At 41.2% G+C, this 20,350-nt stretch overlaps 1 protein-coding gene across 1 annotated transcript in view; it reads left to right on the top strand.

Annotated features, from left to right (window-relative positions):
* LOC129367466 (transcription factor HIVEP3) overlaps positions 1-20,149 on the top strand; it is a 46,678-nt gene extending 26,529 nt beyond the window's left edge. The window contains 9 exon segments of the mRNA XM_055041901.1: positions 1,799-4,126; positions 4,613-4,902; positions 5,021-6,730; positions 6,733-7,029; positions 8,568-8,713; positions 14,011-14,186; positions 14,292-14,393; positions 15,093-15,757; positions 17,228-20,149. Of these exon segments, the coding sequence (XP_054897876.1) occupies positions 2,149-4,126; positions 4,613-4,902; positions 5,021-6,730; positions 6,733-7,029; positions 8,568-8,713; positions 14,011-14,186; positions 14,292-14,393; positions 15,093-15,757; positions 17,228-17,881 (6,018 nt within the window). The 5' untranslated portion in view covers positions 1,799-2,148 and the 3' untranslated portion in view covers positions 17,882-20,149.
* The last annotated feature ends 201 nt before the right edge of the window (positions 20,150-20,350 follow it).

Below are 20,350 nucleotides of genomic sequence, written 5' to 3'. Positions count from 1 at the left end.
CCTGATGCAGTTCTTGTAGTCCAGCAGAATAACGTGTCCCTGCAGGTTCAAACATCCCAGGATAGAAACAGCTGCAGCAGCCATCAAACTGTGGCGGAGGGAAAAAAAAAGAAAACAGAAGTGAAATTTAATGGTGTTTCGGTTTGTTGTGCTGCGTAATGGCCCAGTGTTGTTGCTGGAAATCCGCTGTAATGAAAGACTTCTCTACTTTAAAGAAACACAAGCTGGACAGATGATTGGCCCTCATCTGAAATGTGGGAAAACGTGGAGACCGAGGCAAGAATCTGTCAAGTTGTTGCCAAAAGGAAAGGTGATTCTTTTCCCTTTCCTTTTTTTTTCTTTCACCATCCTTAATGAAGGCAGACTCTGCTGTGTTTTTGTCATTAAAAAAAAAGCTGTCATTACCGCACTGACAGCGCTGGCACCGTAAGCCGCAGTCATCTCTTGGGTCTGATTATTTAGCCACTGTCTCATCACTTCCCACCTCTGTTTCTTTTCCTCCATCACCTGCTTCTCTCTAATATTATTCCAACAAATTTGTGCAGATTTTTCTCTGCGTTTGCTCTGTCTGCCTCTTCCCTCGCTGCAGAGATATGCAGCTATGAAGAGAACACATAGGGTGTGTTTCCGAGCGCTCATCTCCAGAGTGTGACAGGGTTAGGGAGTTGAGGACGGTGTCAATGTCATGGATAGTGAATGATACTCTGGATGAGCCTGTACTGAGAGTCTGTCAGCAGTCAAGCATGGCTGCTAACTGAAAATGTTATGATTGGCTCTGTCCGTTCCCCCCAGTGTGCTTTTACTGGCCGCAGTACAAGAATCCTGTGTCTTGAGTTGAGCCTGAGTACCGCCGTTGTAGCAATTGGAGGGGGAAATATTACAGAACATAGATCTTGATAAAGAATAAGATTTCACTCCAGCCTCATCTCTGAGTCTCTGTGATCAGCTATTGTTAGCTCCTCATAAACACAGCTTTCTAGTAGTGTCTAAGTGGAAAATATTACAATAGATCCATCTTGATAAAAGGTTTTCCCGGGATCCTGACATAGTCTGGTGGCAGTAAGGGTGGGGAGGGAGCTGTCACTGAAACACAGCGGTTTTAAGCCTATACCATCTATACCATTCGCCTCTCTCTGCTTTGCTGCCAGATCAGATAAGCATAGGTAGAATCTGCAACGTTTGTTTTGACTTCTTGCTCTCATACTGGGGCCTTGGCTGTATGACTGTAAGTGGCCATGCTGTGGATGCTGCCTGGTGGACCTCAGGCTTCTCTGACCCCTGCTGTGATGACTGCTCTTTGGTCAGATGTGATACCATGAACTTAAAATACCTTTTGCAAGCAACAGTTCAAAATTAGATTGTTTTGTAATAAGGTTTTCCGTAACTTCTATGAAGATTCAGAAATATTTATATGCCATGTTGTCGTGTACATTTGTCCAGATCACTATGACGTTTTGAAATACTACTGAACATAAATACTAACTTGATTGGTTTAGGATTGCTTTTGCACTATCAAACTAAATCGCACTTCCTGATGCTGTTTTACAAATTGTAATTTTGAATAAATGATACTCATACAATGCTCTCGAAAAAAAATTGTTTTCCATTGGTCTCCATTGGTCAATGGGTTAGAGGTTTGGTATAACGCTTCTAACCTGGGCAACTGGGAATCCAAGTTAGAACTACAGATAAGATTAGTAAGACTAAGGTATTGATGTCAGTACATCTAAAAAATACACATCATTAATATATGTCCTCTTTTGTGACAAATTTTTTCTTCATTTTTTAATTTCTGTAGATCCACCCAGAAGTTGAGCAGCTGCCATTCTCAACAATCAACAAAGAAGATGTGGGCATCACCCTAGGAGGACTGCTGGAATGGCTGTGGCTGGAGAGAAGTTTAGCTGCTTTGCACAGAGAGAGCTTTCATGTTTACCTGCATCAACGCAGCTCCAGGGCACCTTTTAATGATGTCTCATTCAGAACTTTGGATTAACTGTCTGCCCACTCTGAAAGCAGTCCTCATTTTTGATTTACAGTTCAATTTCTCGATGTTCCATAGCCTCTGACCTTATTTTGCCATGCGATTAAACCAATGAGGCTCACAGAGCCCTTTGTTACGTGTCTGTGAGGTCTCCTCCCCACTCTATGGAGGCTGAGCCCAGCCGTCCGGCCAATGGGGAGCGCTCTGGAAGGCAAGAGTCGCAGCATGCAACAGCTGAGTCTTCATTAGGGTCTTGTCCACCTCAGCAACCCCAGCAGCCTCCTAATCCTCGTCCTGTACATAGAGCTTTGGGGCGCTTACAAAATCGTCAACCCAAACGTACCGACCTGCTTCGGTTACAGCAGCAGCAAGCAGCAGCATGGCAGCATTCAGAAACCCCTGGTACCTCCGGAGCCAGTTTTTTTTCTGCAACTTCCTCCTCATCCTCATCCCTCACCACTATGTCCTCCACCCAGGGTGAGCATAGTCACAGGGGACCATCTCACTCCAGTCACGAGGCTCCAGAAGGTGTCAGCTCTCCCAAAAAAGGGGAGAAGAAACCTCAAAAGCCAGGGAAATATGTTTGTTCATATTGTGGTCGTCCATGTGCCAAGCCAAGTGTTCTTGAGAAACATATTCGCTCCCACACAGGAGAAAGACCCTATCCTTGTGCTCCGTGTGGCTTTTCTTTCAAGACCAAGAGCAATTTGTACAAGCACCGCAAGTCCCATGCCCATCGCATTAAAGTAGGTCTGGCCTCCAGCCGAGATGAGCCCAGTTTGAGTGGTCCAGAGGGTAGCAGTATTGGAGAAGACCCTGAAGAGCACACAGAGGGAGAAAGCACTGAATCCGAAGATGAGACTGGCCAGCGCAGAAAATCTTCTAAAGCAATGCTTCGACAGCAGAGGAAAGGGGCTAAAGAGCGGCTTGGAGGCTCTGAGGAGAGCCAAAGGCCTGAGGATTCTCAGGCTGTCAAGCAAAGACTGGCATTGAGACTTAGGAAACGGGGCCCCATGGCTTCACCGGATGACCCTCCCTCCTCTTCCCTCTCCACATCATCTTCATCGTTAGGCCCAGGTAGTAAGGGCAGCACAGAGTCTGGCTACTTTTCTGGATCGGGCAGTACTGACCTGTCCCAAGTCAGCCCTCCAAGTTCCAGTGCCAAAACCTATGCAGAAATTATTTTAGGGAAGTATGGAAGACTTGGAGGACAGCAACGCAGTCCTCACCAGCACCAGCTTCCTACTTCACATTCCTCATCATCAGGAAGCGAGGACAAAAGCATTCCCTTTGCTGTACCCAAAACTCAAGTTATTGAACACATTACCAAGCTCATTACTATTAATGAAGCAGTAGTAGACACCAGTGAGATTGACAGTGTAAAGCCTAGACGCTCCTCCATCTCCAGGAAAAGTAGTATGGAGTCACCCAAATTTATCATCCCAAAAGATCCCTACACATTTGACCCTAAAATAGAAGCTGCTGGTCCCAGCGGTTTGAAGCACCCCCAAAACTCTGAGGCAGATCCATTGAGTACACAGGAACTTTCAGCAGTGCCTCTTCTTAGAAGCCACTCATTACCATCAACTACAAGCCAAGTAGAGCCCCTCACTTCGGGCACCATGTCTCCAAGAAGCTACCGCCTTAGCCAGTCATTTGATGAGCAGCAAGCAGTGGTTGCGGAGATGAGAGGTGCGCAACGTATGCTCAGACGCCAGCCTGCCATAGAGGTACCCCTGGGTGCTGAGTCAGTGCTGGAGGAGAGCAGCCCTGCATCCTCATCTTCCTCAGCCAGAGGAACTCATTCAGGCAAGCAACCACATCATCCACAAAAGAGTCAAAGCATCTGTGAATGTAGATCTTGTGGCGTTGGCTTTCAGCACAGTGAGGACTATGAGGGTCACAGAAGAATATGTCCAGGACCAAAACAAGAGGACATTGATGCACGTAGCCCATGCAGAGAGAATCGCCCCCCGCTGATGCACTCCAAGTTCCGAGCACTGGCCATGGCTGTGAGGAAGAGGAGGAAAGAGGAGAGCCTCGAGGAGGATCCCCCCAGTCCTGGAACTGTACCCATATCCAGCAGCTCTGAAGGTCTCATTCCAGTGCCAAGCAGACCAGAGCACAGCCAAGGCCTCTCAGGTTTGTTTATGCATCCTTGTAATGGATTACTGGGTAATTCTGTTCTCCAGAAGCAAAGTGCTGCATCTTTTAGATGTGACCTGCTTTATACCGACTTAGTTTTAATGCAGTGATCACTAGGAGGCTCCTACAAAACTTGATAACAGAAGAAAAATTAATTTAAAAATGATGTCTTATGCATGTCTGTTGGACAAATCTACAAGATGCAGAGTACTGGCTCTAAAGACAGAGAATTGCATTGGTTTGTATTTGACCCATCTTAATCTGTTTCAGTTCAGCCTGAACCTAAATAGACAATTCAAATACAGGACAAACATTTTAATATTTACATGTACATCTTTATTTCAAACTTGAATAAACATAAAGGAAAGGTTCTGTTACATGAAACAATAGTGTAGAATGCAGCTATTTTTTTTAAATGTAATAACCCTAGAGCCATTGAAGTTGATACTACCTTGTATGCTTTTGTCTGGTCATTGCCTCTAGGTGTTACTTTACATAATGAGCCAAGCCAACAGCAGCAACAGGACAGGAAGGGTGTTTCTGTCATCCAACACACTAGTTCTTTTGAAAAACAAGAAAGTGTATCGATGGAAAGCCAGGAGCCAGACCTCAGAGAGAATCTGCAGCCACAACAACCTGAGCCAAAACCCTCTCCCTCCACATCCCGCCTCATCCGACAGCCAAACATCCAAGTGCCGGAGATATTTGTTACTTTGGAGCTTGATTCTGACATGCCATCTGTTTCACCCCCAGTGAAAGCATCTTCATCCAAGGTATGCAAGACTTTCCTCCTTAGTCTAGACTAATTACAGAAATTGGACTGAAATTTTTAAGACTTTTGTACATAGTTGCTTACCCAGGAGACTTTGTTAATATGTAGTTCTTTTGCAGGAACTTGAGAAGACAGAGGAGTTCCAGTGGCCCCAGCGGAGCCAGACTCTGGCTCAGCTACCTGCAGAAAAGCTGCCACCAAAGAAGAAAAGACTCCGCTTAGCAGAAGCAGCTCAATCTTCTGGGGAGTCCAGCTTTGAGTCTTCATCTCTTCCTCGCAGCCCTAGTCAAGAAAGCAATGTCTCAAGCCTCTCTGCTTCCTTTGAGGACACAATACGTTCAGAGCCAGCTGTCTGGGGTTCTGGCAGTCAAAGCTCTCAGATGCTGATGGTCCCATCTGCTTCTCACCAACACAACCAAAGCCACAAGGAGATGAGGCGTTCAGCTTCAGAGCAGGCCCCTCCTAGGCCCCAACACACTGAACAGATCTCAGAGACAAGAAGTAAATCCTTTGATTACGGATCTCTTTCCTCTCAGCAGTCCACATCCTCCTGGAAAGAGAGGAGAAAGTTTCTTCTTGTAAAACAGGCCACTTTAGGTGAAACAGAGCAGGAGATGGTGGGTAACATTAGTCAAAGCCCAATGCCTGGTCCTTCTCACCCCAACATGCCTTATGTCTACCCTACTGAAGTCAGTCCCCACTTCTGTCTGGATGCTACAGGGAAGCCCATGCAGTTGATGCAGTCTCAAATGTCCTCATCCTCTCATGATGTGTTCCCTTTGCAACACAGAGGACAACACATTTTTCAGAGAGGTGCACTTTCACAACTACTCCCCATAACTACATCCAAAACAGAGATTCTGCCCCCCCAAGTCATGCACAGAGGCTTCTTACATTCATACTCTGGATCTCCTATACAGACCCACACAGGACAAGTCCACTTGCCTGAACGGTTGAGAATACCATTACATCATCTCCCACCCATTGTTCCTCTCCCTAGCTCCTCAAGGGTTAGAAGTAGTCAGCCTCTGTACTTTCCTTTTCCACCAAGTCTTGGTACACACATTCCTCCTCAGTCCTCTACAGAGACCAGGCCATCCATTTCCTCCATGTCATCATCTCTGACCCATCACTCTCTTGAAACCATCTCATACCACCAACAACAACCAGTCATTGCCACATGCCTGGCACAGCTTAGACCAGTAGTATCACTTGTAGTGCCAGTGCGCCTCCAAACTCATAGACCTACCTTTGCCAGTGCCATGTATACCACACTCTCCCGGATTCTGGCTTCCACTCGCTCACAGGAATCAACGTCTTGTACAGCTATGATCATCATGACCCAAACAGAACGGGACAAGCTGCAAGGATCCTATCTGAAAGTTCCATCTCCATCCATCCATGGCCTTCTCCCTCTGTCCCTCTCGAAAGAGCTGTCCTCAGTGTCTGAGGATGAATATGGCTCTCTGGGACCTGGAGGAAGCAAACGAATGCTTTCACCTGCCGCTAGTCTAGAGCTCAGCACTGAGGCTAAGCGTCACCAGAAAAGAGTAAAAGAAGAGGAGGAAGAGCAACAGAAGAGTGTTGAAGAGGAAGAAGACGTAGAACCCAAGATAGGCCAAGAAGAAGAAAGCAAAAACATAGAGAGGACACTAGATGTCAGAGAGAAACAGCAACCAAATAGAATAGAAGGCACAAGTGTCAAATTAAAAGAGGTGCAGGAACAACTCCCATGGAAAAATAACAGAGAAGAAAGGGAAAGAAAGGAGAAATCAACTGAGAAGATGAATCCAAAAAAGGAAGAGGTGACAACTCCAGAAGTGGGGGTTGAGAAGCCAAGCCCCCTTCATACCCTAGCTTACACACTTCCACCTCTGTAAACTGGTGCTACCTGAAGTATGTCAAACCCAACCCGTCTGCTGAGAGAGACCCGCGTACCTCAGTTTATTCTACATGGAGTGTCAGCGCACACAATCCCAATCTGCCAGGCATCAGCACCAAGGTGGCTCTGTCTCTGCTGTGCTCTAAACAGAAGCACAGCTCTGAGACATACACCATGGCCACTGCTTTAGCACCCGCCAGAGGTGAACCAATCCCTGAAAGCAGCACAACTCCACATATTTCAGAGGTAAACACAAACACACACAATACAGTGCCTTGAAATCAGATTTATAACTCCTGAAGTTTTTCACATTCAGTCATAGACAAAATCTTGAAGGTTTAATTTGGAAGTTATATGACAGACCAGTGCAAAGTAGCGCATACTGGAAGGAAAATCAAACATGATTTTCAAGGTTTTCTTTTTACAAATAAAAACTGAAAAATGACAAGTATTCCCTTTACTTTGGTATTCCTTTATAAAATCCATCCAGTGCAAACAATAATCTTTAGATGTAACCTGTTTAGAAATTAAAAGGAAAACTAGTTAATCCAGGTGCAATATAATCTCTGCAGAACTGCAGCTGTTCTGCTGCTGCAATTGCAGTAAACAGTTGATTCGACTAAAAACTTACTTAGGGAGTTGCATAAAAATACACTTAAAGCAGCAACAATGTTCTATTGTATTCTTCATCATAAATATGCACTATTTTGTGTTGTTCTTATTCATAAAATTTCAATAAGTTTTATGGTCGTTTATGGGTGTAGGTCAGAGTTTGAATAAAAAATTTCAAACTTATGACTCACCTTCAGACTTGGTCCCCAGGTGTGAGAGCCAAGTCTTAGTAGCACTTTAATAAAGTCACATAATAAAGATTGTAATGAAGCCTGTCACTGTTCATGCTAGCTGTAGTTTCATAATTATGACCACATTAATGTTTCTCCAACGCTGTATTAAATAACTAGATGATTTCAGAACAAAATAACTTACCTCCAACATGCTTTCCCTGTTAACTGCAGCAACACAAAGTACATGTCTGGCTGCAAAAACTTAAATAAAAGAAATTCTGCAGTTTAACATGCTTTCAACTGCTTACAGCGCCATGACCTTTTCATTGTTTTATAATTTATACAGTACATTTGCACATCTTTACTATTTTGAATTGAGAACAAAGGTAGAAAATGTTTTTTCCACTATTATTAAAAAATTTCCAACTCAAAGCGAGGTGAAGGAAACACTCCAAACTATTTAGTGGAGTACATAATAAAAATGTGGACAATAGGAAGGAAAGCAATGAAAATGAATTAACAGATGTTAACTTAGTCATTATAAATACATGTTGTTATGAATAGTGATAGATTAAGACATAATTGTGAAAAAATACTTAAATGTTCATGAAGACATTTAGGCTGAAGAACAATCGGTTCATGTTTTTAATCCTAACTTATAATATTGCAGAGTTAGAGGTGTGGTAGATGTTATGGATTAGATTAAATAAAATGAAAACAGAGACTGGAGACTTGACTTGGACTTGGCCCTTGGATTCTTGAGACTTGACATAGAAACAATAACTTTTGTCTGCTTTAAGCTGGCAAAAGAGAAAAGGTTTATACTTTTTGCAAAATACTGTATAATGTAAATATTGTGGTGTTTATTTTCTGAGAGCTAGAACTAGAACTGCGTTATGCTCTGTTATGCTTTTTAAATAAAAGACTTCAAACTTTCAACTCACCTTCAGACTTGCCCCAAAGATTTGTAGTATTTAAATTTATTTGTCTTGGACATAGGCACAAGACACCCCACCAAGTACACTGCCTGAGATGAAGGATGAGGAGACGCACAAGAAGGACAAGATCAAAGATACGAGGGAAGAGGAAGGTCCTTCCACCTCCAAGCAAGGCGAAACAAGTTTGGTCCGAATCTTTGAAGGAGGGTAGGTGCAACCGCCTTTAGAATATATTTTTGAAACATTGTCGTTCATCATTACAGAAGTTCTTCCTGATAAAGGCAAACAAAAAAAATGAGCTCATATTGAGTTGTGAATGAGAGTAGCATAAGGGAGGCACTGTGGCCCAGTCGACCTCGTTTGCACCTGTAGCCAAACTTTTTGCACTTACTGCTGCCGTGAATTTCTGCTTCTAAGATGTGATGATTTGGAGTCAGAGCTGTGTGTTTGTGTGGGAGTGTAGAGTGCATGATATTATGATATTTTTATCCATGACAGTCAATACAAAAAATATTCAGACAAAACAAAATGTAGGCTTAAACATTCAGTATTAACAGTTCACTCCAAAATCATTCATATCCCTGACAGATTTAGTTTTCAAGTGTATATATATATATATATATATATATATATATATATATATATATATATATATATATATATATCTTTTTATATATATATATATATATATATATATATATATATATATATATATATATATATATATATATATATATATATATATATATATATATATATATATATATATATATATATATATATATATATAAATACATGTTGTTATGAATAGTGATAGATTAAGACATAATTGTGAAAAAATACTTAAATGTTCATGAAGACATTTAGGCTGAAGAACAATCGGTTCATGTTTTTAATCCTAACTTATATATATATATATATATATATATATATATATATTTATCAACATCATTTTTCTTAATGAAGATAATATTTACATTTTGGACCAGCCCAGCCTGACTTGAAACTGGTAGAGAATCTGTGGAGGGACCTAAAGATTAGGGTTGTGGTAAAGAGGCCTTCCAACCTCAAAGTCTCACAGCTTTTAGCCAAAGATGAATCATCAAAAATCCCTGTGACAACATGTACAAAGCGGCTCAGCAATTATGAATTAAGAGTTTGATCACTATAATGTCAGTAAATATTTTTTGACTACTAAAAAAGGGCATATGTATTTTTTGATATGTAATTTTTATTATGATAAATAAAACAAGCTTTTGGTTCCATAGATTCCTGTCTCTCCTATCTGAAACAATCTATTTGGTTGATTGAAAAGTATTTAAATGTAAATATGCTAGTGGTATGATTTTGGGCTTAACTGTGCACATGAGTTGAAGTTGGATTGAACTCCATTTTATGTAACTGGTTATGAAATGTACCATTTCATTGATTGTGACACAAGCCAGCCTACTTTACTCAGGACTCATCCCAAAGTTAGTTTTATTGTTAACATTTTCTTTTATAACTCACAGCTGTGCCCAGGCTTCAAACAACTTGTCTAATCTTAGAGAAAAGTAAGTTGGTGAAGATGTTGAGGAAAAAAAGTCTTGGAACCACTGAGGCTCACGCGTGCAATGAACAGTACACCCCTGAAACGCAACTTAAACGTTGTATCCTCTTTCCAGTCTGGAAAAGGATCAACTTTAAAATGCCATTAAACACAATGATGTGTGAATGCAAACCTGTCAGCCTCTACATCTTGTTCTGCACCATCAATACTTGGGTCCTTATTTCTTCGCCTGTGAATGTGTAATCATCTGCAGCGTGTGCCGTCCTGAGTCAGAAGAACACAAGAAGTGGGCTGTATGGAAACCACCCGGGCAAAAGTGTGATGGTCATGAGGCAGTCTATGAAATTGAACCACCCTCGCCATCCTACGGTGCCAAGCAACCTGTGCTGTCTCTTCAGCTCCTTTAAGTCTTTGTGCTGACATCTCCAAAAATAAAAGCAATGCTTACAGTTTAGAATTGTCCAACCTTTCAGAGATTTTCATACAACACTACAGAGGTGCATGCACTTCTAAGAATGAGCGTGCATACTGGTCCTTATTTTGGTACTCAGTCCCTGTGTCTTAAAGCTGGAAGTTTTTCCCCCTGATTTCATAGAGAAGTACAGGAAGATGCGTAGTCTTGTCTGCTCAAGTGGTAGACAGATTTAAAACATTCTCATATCGTTTTATTTTCTAGTAATAATTTGCATATGAAATGAGATATTAAAGAGACAATTCGGAAGGGGTCTTGAGATGTGTGGAGAGACACTTCTGTTTTGTGTTCATGTGCAGAACAGTTTGAGAGTGAAGCAGGTGTCTGCTTAACAGGAGATAAGGCACTAATTCACACTCTTTATGATTTCCAGCCACACCTTACACACACCAGGGAAGTGCATCTTCTGCCATAACGACCCCACTGTTTTCCTCCCTCCTCCTGTTGTCTGTCCACATTGCACCCACTCTCTGCTCATGCTGTCTGTAACATGCATTTCTTAGTTGTCTCTATCATGCATAAAGATACATAATGTCCTTCTTCACTTTCATGCGGAACATGCTGAAAAAAGCTCAGAAGCTAAATCTATGAACAGAACAGAATGTTTTGTTTCCTCACTCTGTCAGGACCAGTTATTTATTTCTTTTTAAAGTTGTTGACACTTTGAATTCCTCTTTGTGTGGAATGTGTGACAGCATAATTATTCATCTTTTAGCCATGTATTTTTATTTTTTTTGTCACAGTGGCTTGTCAGATTTAGTCCTACACCTTCAGAGATGTCTGTCAGAAAGAAAAGCGCAAGTAGTTTAGACCTTCTACTTGAAAATATGTTTTTAGCGTTAGCAGCCGTAGCTGCCTGGACAACAGGCAAATGTAGGTTTGACCTGTTGTGGGATTAGGAAAAGCATTGGTAGCCCTTTAACTTTTCTGCATTTTGACTTTTTTTTCTGAAATAATTCTCTTGAAAGTGTTTTTGCTTCTTCTCAGCTGGGAATGAACTTTGCTATTGGGGTTTGAACTGCTGGAAGGTGGATATTTTGTTGCACTGAATTTTGTTTTTGGGAATCAGAGTACAACAGGCTGAAGTCAAATACATGCAATAATTCAGTGTTTGCCAACCCTCGTCTGTAAGACAAGCTACCCTGCACGTTTAGAATCCATCTTTGATTTAACAGACATAATTCAGATGACTGCAGTTCAGGAAAAATCTGTCAATCAGCCATCAATTTAAAGCAGCTGAGCTGAAGCAGGAAAATGTCTAAAACTTGCAGTACAGTGTGTCTTTCTGACCGGGGCTGAAAAACACAGTAAAACATTTTATATTTTTCTTTTACCACACAATTATGTGCAGGTGTTCGTCTGTCACATAAAATCAAATTACAATTCATACGGGTCTGCGGTTGTAACATTACAAATTTTAAATACCTCAAAAAACATGGATGTTTTGACTAAACGCACAATATTAGTCGATGATGCAACTGAGAAATCTGTAAGATTTCTCAAAATCTTACAGATTAAAAGTTTGTTTATTCCTTAAGTAATCTTTTGTTTTTACAAAACCAGACTGTCAGTTCAATCTATGTGAAGACGGGCTGAAGATTTAAATTTCAGCCGACGGAGTACAACGTTTGCCATGTTTTCTCCCGAGATGTTGGCAAATATTTGTAACCGTTTAGTAAGAAGTCTGTTTAAGCAGCAGCCAGCGCCTGAATGAATCCAGCTCAGCGCCGCTGCTGAAAGTGTTTCGCCGTTGTGCAGTAGTTTGTTATGGTCTGCTCCAGCTAGTTCTGTTAAACAACGGGGAGTTTTGTAGATGTGGTAGAAATCCCGTAATTAAACACAGTTGGTACCCACTGGGTGTTTACGGCCGAGAATGAATTGTGCAGCTCTTCTTATGCAGCGAGACGGCAGAAGGAGTTTTTCATAGACTACAATCTGTTCAGATATAAAAGATCTGTGGTCTGCTGTGTCTTCAAATAGTCTTTTGGTAAACATCGAGATTGTGCATAAACATTTTTTTTTATAGACTAGACCTAAATGTGTTGCTTGATTTTTATATGCAGTGTCTATTTTAGGTTGTTGGCTAAAGCCAGGCTTCCCTTCCCTCTCTTTAGCTGCTGCTGTTGTTGGCAGGACGAGCCGATTTGGAGCAGAATAGCTGGTATTCTTTGCGATCCCGGAGTGTAGCGGAGGGTGAGACCAAGGGAGTCGGTGCTGCTGGGCATTTGGTGGGGCTTCCCCAACCCACCTCCATAAAGAAAGCCTTGTTTCTGTATTTTCAGTGTGTGTGTGTGTGCTGCGTGAATGTGAGCCACCACATCCGTCATTGTTGTTTTAGCTGCTCTGATCGATTATTTATTTATTTTTTTGTCATCAGGGTCATTCACTGGGATGAAGCATCAGAACTATCCCATTTGACTCCATGATTTAAAGTTAGAATTTCTCAGGGTTTTTAATACTGATAACATTATTGTGAAATAATCACATTATAGGGAATTTTCTTTTAGAGAAATATATCATTAGTTGCAACAATTTTGTAGACATAAGACTAAAACTGGTCCAGAGTGACTTTTGAGCTTAGATTCATGAAATGTCCATAAACATAAGCAATTTATCCTGTTTTACTGGACGTAATAACGTTACAAAAAAAAATAATGAAATGTTGTATTATCTTTTCATCATTCATCTTTAGGCTATAAATGGCCAAAGTTGAAAATCCCCCAAACTTTTAAAATGTTTTTATTCTTACTTTCAGTCTGATTTTCATTCTTAACCTGGCATAATATGACTGGGGGTTTAAGTGTTTGATATTGTTCTGTGTTGAGCGTCCATAGCCTGACACATCTGGGTCCCTGACTCACGGGTCTGAATGTGTTTGGCTAAGACGTGTCCTCACTGCCTGACATAAGATGGTCAATGAAAAGGGGTCATTTAAGGATCCACGTTTGGTCATGTTCCGTCATCTATACTCCAAAAGATGATCAAGCTTTTTATTGCCACCCGAGCCATTTCAGATTAAGCATTAGTTGAAATCTAATACTAAACCAAAGTTGGAAAATCAATGCTATGAAGGAGCTTGCCTTGCATCACAAGGAGTACATTAATGTTGTGATTGTGTCAAACTCAACTCACTCACCAATGATCTTCAGTGTTAGTTTCTGTTTGCTAAATACTTGAACATTATTTTGATATTCATTTCTAGGTTATGAAAATCTTAAATAATGATTTTAAGGCTTTCTTCTGGTTTAATTGACTTTTCAGTGAATCGAGACGCACCTCTGGGTTTATTTTAAGGCAACTCCTAAAACACCTTGTGGTGACCAAGATGTCAGACAATCATGGACCTCCATAAGTTTGGTTCATCCCTTTGTTATTCAAACCAATTCTCTTCATTTTTGTAACTCAAATGTTTTCTTGAAAGCAATTTTCTTTCTTTTTTTTTTTTTAAATCCGAGTCTTTTGTTTCTCCTCTGGTTACCCTAGCTACAGGTCCAATGAGGAGTACGTCTATGTGCGAGGTCGCGGTCGGGGAAAGTACATATGTGGAGAGTGTGGCATTCGCTGCAAGAAACCCAGCATGCTGAAAAAGCATATCAGAACACACACCGATGTCCGCCCTTACATCTGTAAACACTGCAACTTTGCCTTCAAAACCAAAGGTAAGCTAAGACACGAATAACCAACGTGAATTGTGTGGCTTGGGTTTTCTCCAGGAGAGCGTATTTTAGCCCGGTTGTTAAAAATATTTTCGCGCTCTCTTCCAGGAAACCTTACCAAACACATGAAGTCAAAGGCTCATGGGAAAAAGTCCCAGGCAGTGGGAGTGTCTGAGACGTCTCTGGACGAGCCAGAGAGTGAGGAAACAGGTACTTCAGTGGGGACGGGAAGACATCTTTCATGTTTCCACTTCCACGCCACAGAACCGCCTGTGCACAGCTATGTTAACTCCTGCATGTGAAGAGTAGAAGCTGCTCGGTCCTGACAGCTTATGCAACAGCATGTTCTATTCTCTGGCCCCTTGATGTTGCATAAGGGATAGGGAGAAGTGTGAGATAAATAAATGAAGAATAAGAAGCCAGTCCCATTCTTCCGGTGCAGTCGTTGCAGGAGTCTGTCTGCCACACCTTGTCTTCTAGAATGTGTCGCCGGAGTGCAGCTGAACAGAGCCGACTTGTTTCCATCTGGCTTCGAGTCGAGCGCCTCAGTCTCCTCCCTGGCTTTGTCTTCCGCGCCTCCCTCTTGCTGGCGGTCTAGGCTGAGCGCAGCCAAGGACGTACCGACTCCTCCATTCATGAAGCTGCAGAAATAGTCTTTGAAAAGAGCTATTCAGTTGAATTCCAGCCTTTTTACTCTTAGTCTATTTATAACAGAGGTTTGTTTGGTGGAAGGTGAACTCAGCCGTCATCGCCCGTTTTTTATTAGTTTTTTTTTTTGTCCAAGGTTGTTCTGTAAAGGTTTTTTGAGTCGATGTCACGATTTTCAGAATAGACATTTTTAAAGTTTGTGTGAACGTCAGAGGAAACGATTGAAAGTTTCTTGTGTTTTTCTGTCTGCTCAAACATCAGGCAGTGACGAGCGCGTTCACGGCTCAGAGGAGCAGGGGGAGCATCAGTTTTCCGATGTGGAGGAGTCTGACGATGAGGATGACAACGATGATGATGAAGAGGAGGAGGAGGAGGAGGACGAGAATGAAGAAGAGTCTACGTCCCATGAGGACCCACCGTCCTCCTGTTCATCAGACACTCATCAATCGATGGGAGGGCGCTCCAGCTGCGCAAAGCGCTCACAGCAGTGCACCCCCGATCCAGAGCCCGGTCCCGGTCTGGAGCCCGTCCCAAGGGGAGTCTGGCCCAGTAGACGGGCGGCCTCTCCGGGCAGGAGGAGGGCGCTGTTCTCGAGGCAAGGTTGGAAGAGCTCTCCAAAGGCCTTCTCCCCCAGCAGCGAGAGCTGCTCCCCCAGCCGCAGCCTCTCTCCCCACCTGGACCTGTCCTCGCCGATCCGCAGCCTTTCCCCGAGGACCGAGTTATCCTCGCCTGGCAGACATATCTCGCCCTCCCCTGAGAGGAGGCCATCTCCCGTCAGAGCACATTCTCCTCTTCGTCCCATTTCACCCAGCTGCTACCGGCCATCTCAAGTTCCAACCTCTCCATCACCACTGGGGGCGCTGCACAGAACCCCTGGATACCTGCCCTGGGAGACCCCAGGCATGAAGGGAGGTCATGTTAAACCAGTAAGTACTTTTTATTTTTACTTACTCTACATACATTACTGAACAAAAACATTACATGTGTTGGTTTTGACTCTAAAGAGCCAGATCTTCCTATTTGTATTCAAAGTGCTCTTGAAAATATATTAAAAATAAGATTTTTTAAAACTGCATTTTCACAAATTTTCCACCCAGTTCTTTCATTTGACCAGGGACACATGGAATATTGTGTGCTGTTTTCCAAAATGAAAGAAAGATTGAGTCTTTGTAGATAGCAAAAGTGTATAAAGATCGTATTCAGTCGTTGGTATTTCATTTTATGTGATATACCAATATAAAGTAGCACATACTTGGCAAAGCTAACGAAATAAGCAGCCAAGAGAGCAAGACTAGCTGTGGAGGAGCTACAGTGATTCACAACTCAGTTGGGAGAATATTTTAATAGAACAGGTAAATTTGACCTTTAGGTAAAGGTGAAATACCAGGACAGAATACAACTAACAACTAATGAAAAAAAAAAACAGCTTTAAGGAGTATTACTTGAAGCTTTGCCTCAACAAACATGAGGGGAACATTGTGCTCTGGTCAGCTGATATCAAAATTAGACTTTTTGGCCGCCTTGATAAAATAAAGTGGAAGAGAACTAAACTAAACTACACACCCGCATCCACCACATCCTTGAAGTGAAGAGCCGAGGTTAGTCATACTAAACATAGAACAAGGTGTTCTGGTCAGAAAAGGCCCAACATTTTCTTTTACTGATGAGTAAGAGAGTGTGGTGTAAAACACAGCACTTCATCCTGAATATGCCATACGCACGGTGAAGCATGGTGATGGCAGAATCATGGTGTGGGGGTGTCTTTTTCAGCTGGCACAGTGAATCTGCTCAGATTGGACCAGAAGTCGGAGGGAGCTATAAACAGGGCGATCCTGGGAAAGAAACCTGTTAGAATCTGTCAAAGAGTTGAGATTTCCAGCAGGACAACAACCCCAAACATTCGACCAGAGCCACGGCTGATTGGTTCAGATAAAAGCATGTTCAAGAATCAGAAGGGCCCAGCAAATATCCAGAGCTAGTTCAAATTAAAAATCAGTCACGCCACATTTTCAGTGATAGATCTTTGAAAATCCATGAATTATTTTCTCTCTACTGCTTTCGTGTGGGTACGTCATGAAAATTTAAAGAAAATGTACTAACATTTGTGGTTGTAGCAATAGAAAATGTTAAAAAGTTTATGAATTATAGTTGTTTTTTTAAGACCTTCAGACACATGATGGATTAATACCTCGGATTCAGTAGCCATTTTTTTTGTTGATTCATAGGTCTGAATTAAAAGGCTCCACAAACAGAACGCATCGTTGTAAAATAATCTGATATTTAGACTTATATTTTTATTCAGGGGAATAATCAGTCTGATTCTCTTTTCTTTTCTTTGGACTGCTTTGTATTCTGTCAGTCGGGTTTTAAAAATACAGTGTTTGCTCCCCCTGCAGGAGAAAAGTGGCGCTGCAGGAGAAAGGCCAACGGTGTCAGAAGCGAGTTTGTTCCCGCCGGCTTTCCGTCTCTCCACCTGCGAGGCTTATCCCGGCCTCCAAGCAACAGACAACATCTTCAGCCATCTGCCCATGCACTCCCAGCAAGCAAAAGTCCCCTGCCTGATGATACCCATCGGTGGGATCCAAATGGTACAGGCCAGACCGAGGTCCCACCCGACTACTCCCTCATCTCCAACGTCTCCCCCGCTGGAGGGGCCATCGCTGTCCCGATTTGAATCATACTGGGGCGGGACCCCCAGGACTCAAGGGCTAAGGACTCCTGGAGACACCGGGTCGGAGCACCAGGCAGCAGGAGCCAGCCACCGCGCCCTAAGCACAGAACTCACTTTTTCCAAACTCAAGTTGGAGACCACAGACTCAAAGCAATATGGCAGCTCACGCAGCTCCGTCCGCCCCCACGGGTCTGCCACAGAGACCAGGGAAGGTGGCGCTAGAGACAGTCAAACTGGAGCGTCCAGCCTCGGAACAGCAGCCCCAGTAGCTTATCGTGCCATAGGAATCGCACCAGAGCAGGACGATCCGGCGTCAAGCGGTGATGCGGTGGAGGGAGACGGTCAAGAAGACTCGACCACAACAGAACAGAGCACTTAACAGTGTCGACACCTTGATGCATCTCGCATCCAATTTTGGTTTATTGGTTGCTACACTAGTCTTGTTTTACGATTATTATTATTGCTTTGTTTTTTTATATACAGATTTCAATACTATTGCTAATTTAAATGTTTGGTCTCTGGCAATATTCAGGTTTGTTTATAAAAATGCACTTTTTCTGTATGAAAACATTGTTCCCGTAAATCTCTATAAATATATACAAAATATATATATATATACTGTATCTAATTAGATACTCCTAATGTCAATATCTATTTGAATATGCGTAAAAAAATTTATAATACATTTGTAAATGACCAAAATATTTCATTATTATTAAAATAAAAAGACAATTTTCTTTTAGGTTGTTCAGTATTACTCAAATTGTAGTTTCTTGTGCCTTTTCTGTCCATTTTTGTGTTATTTTAAATGTAAACTTACACAAAGAGAAGGCTGTGAATTCAGTTTTATCATTTTTTACGTCGTCATAGAGGGTTAATATTTAATGTTTTTGTTCTGAGGGCCATTGCTTTATCACCAAGGTAACTAGTCAAATCATGGGAAAACCTAAGGAGCGGCTGACACGTGTCAAAAGAAATGCACTGACGTTTTATTTTTATTACTGAATGCTTCAGATTATGTGTCTGTACAAGGGAGAATGCTCCTTATTTATTTTTATTTGATGACATTGATCCTTAATATTTTTATTTTTATTATGGGGGAGGAGGGAAAACTTTTTTGTTACATCTGTTTGACTTCTTAATCATGTTCTTATAACTTGAACTGGTGGTGAAGATGAGATATGAATGAATTTGGCTGGTACCAGAGGATCAAGTGCCCTGCAGATTTCTCAGCAAAATTTGTAGTTGTTAAAAAAATAATAATGATAATAATAACAATAATAAAAAAAAAATGCACTGGGCTTCAATGAGATTGTGCCTTTTTTTATTTTTATTTCTCACAGTCAATTTTGAAATACAAGTGTTTAAATACAGAAAGAAGATTGGACAAAATATTTCAAACATCTGATAATTTTTGCTGCAAACTTCACTTTAAAAGCTGTAAACAAAAACACAATAAAGGATCAGACAATCTGTGGACAATGTAGTAATTTGTTTCACTAACTTGATTGTTGTTTATTGGACGATTAGACTTATTAATCCACAGGGATTTTAAAAAGGTTTCTGTTTTTGTTTCTTTGCCAAACCCCAATGTTTCAATTTATACAGTATAATCAGATTCTATGATCAGACTAAAGATAACTCAAGTAAATGTAAAGAAGCAGCTTTCAAACAGTCATTTAATAAGATAAGGGGAAAAAAAACAACCCACACCAACCTGGTCTTGTGTGGAAAACCTGTTTATCTCCTGGTTTACCTGCACATTCCTGTGATCTAACAGATGAGTCGTCATTGTGCTTCTGAAGTTCCTTTGGTGGATCGACCTGTCCCGGAAAGATTCAACGTACTTCATGTTCTCTCCTTTTGTTCAAAAGAACTGTATTGTAGTTCACTCCTAAAACCTCGGAAATGGTAAAAAAAAAGTTGTAACTCTTCCCTACCTGACAGATGTAAGTAAGGGATGTTAGAATGTAATCTTCAATTTATTTGCTTTTTCAGATCTTTGGGGGAAATTAAACCACAAAAAATAGGATTAATTAGTTAATTAATTGTACAGAGGTAAGCAGGTTTCTTCATTTGTTATGAATAAACCTGCTTGGTTATTCTTTGCGAGCTAAAATTTGTTTATCTGAAATATTTAAGTATAACCCACCAAAGCAGGATTTGGCACACCAAACTTCCTGCCATCCACTGATTGGTCTGTACTCAGAGAGCCTTCTTCTGATTAGCTACTTAACATAATATATGAAGTATCATTCATTTAATGTGGTTAATTGGGTATAGGACAGAGATTTGCAACCTTTTTGATAAAAAGCATCTTTCCTGGTCGTTAATTAAAAATGGAAAATAAAGTCCAGGAGATGCAAAAACTACCTTCCCTTGAATGGCTTTTGAAGGAAACAGAACTCTGGGTGACCTTATTGTTGAAAATGTGAAAGAGGGATGGAAAAATAAAGGAAAAAGCATCACTTCTTTCAGTAACTTTTCTTTTTTTGCTTTATTGAGTTTCATTCTACAACTACAGTGCCTTCCAATGGCTGCCCAGCCCCACCTCTCACATTAAAAACACTTAGCCTGACAGATTATATACCCACATTTCTCTTTTTCATATTTTGAGAGTTAAAAAGAATTAATTACAGTGATGATATATATATTGTAGTCAATAAATTAAAGCTTTTTTTATTTCAATTTAAAGGGCTTTTTTGGAAAAAACAACTGCAAATAAAATATTGTCATTTTGCAGGTTCACAGATTGATGTAAAATGAGGATGAGCCTGCAACGTGTATACACCTGATATTGTTAACCTCAGATCTATCTCTAGTACCTCATATATGCAAACAGGCATTA

The sequence above is a fragment of the Poeciliopsis prolifica genome, unplaced genomic scaffold, assembly GCF_027474105.1.
Source record: "Poeciliopsis prolifica strain line A6 unplaced genomic scaffold, Auburn_PproV2 SCAFFOLD017, whole genome shotgun sequence".
Lineage (NCBI taxonomy): Eukaryota > Metazoa > Chordata > Actinopteri > Cyprinodontiformes > Poeciliidae > Poeciliopsis > Poeciliopsis prolifica.
This window is presented reverse-complemented; position numbering and strand designations above follow the sequence as displayed.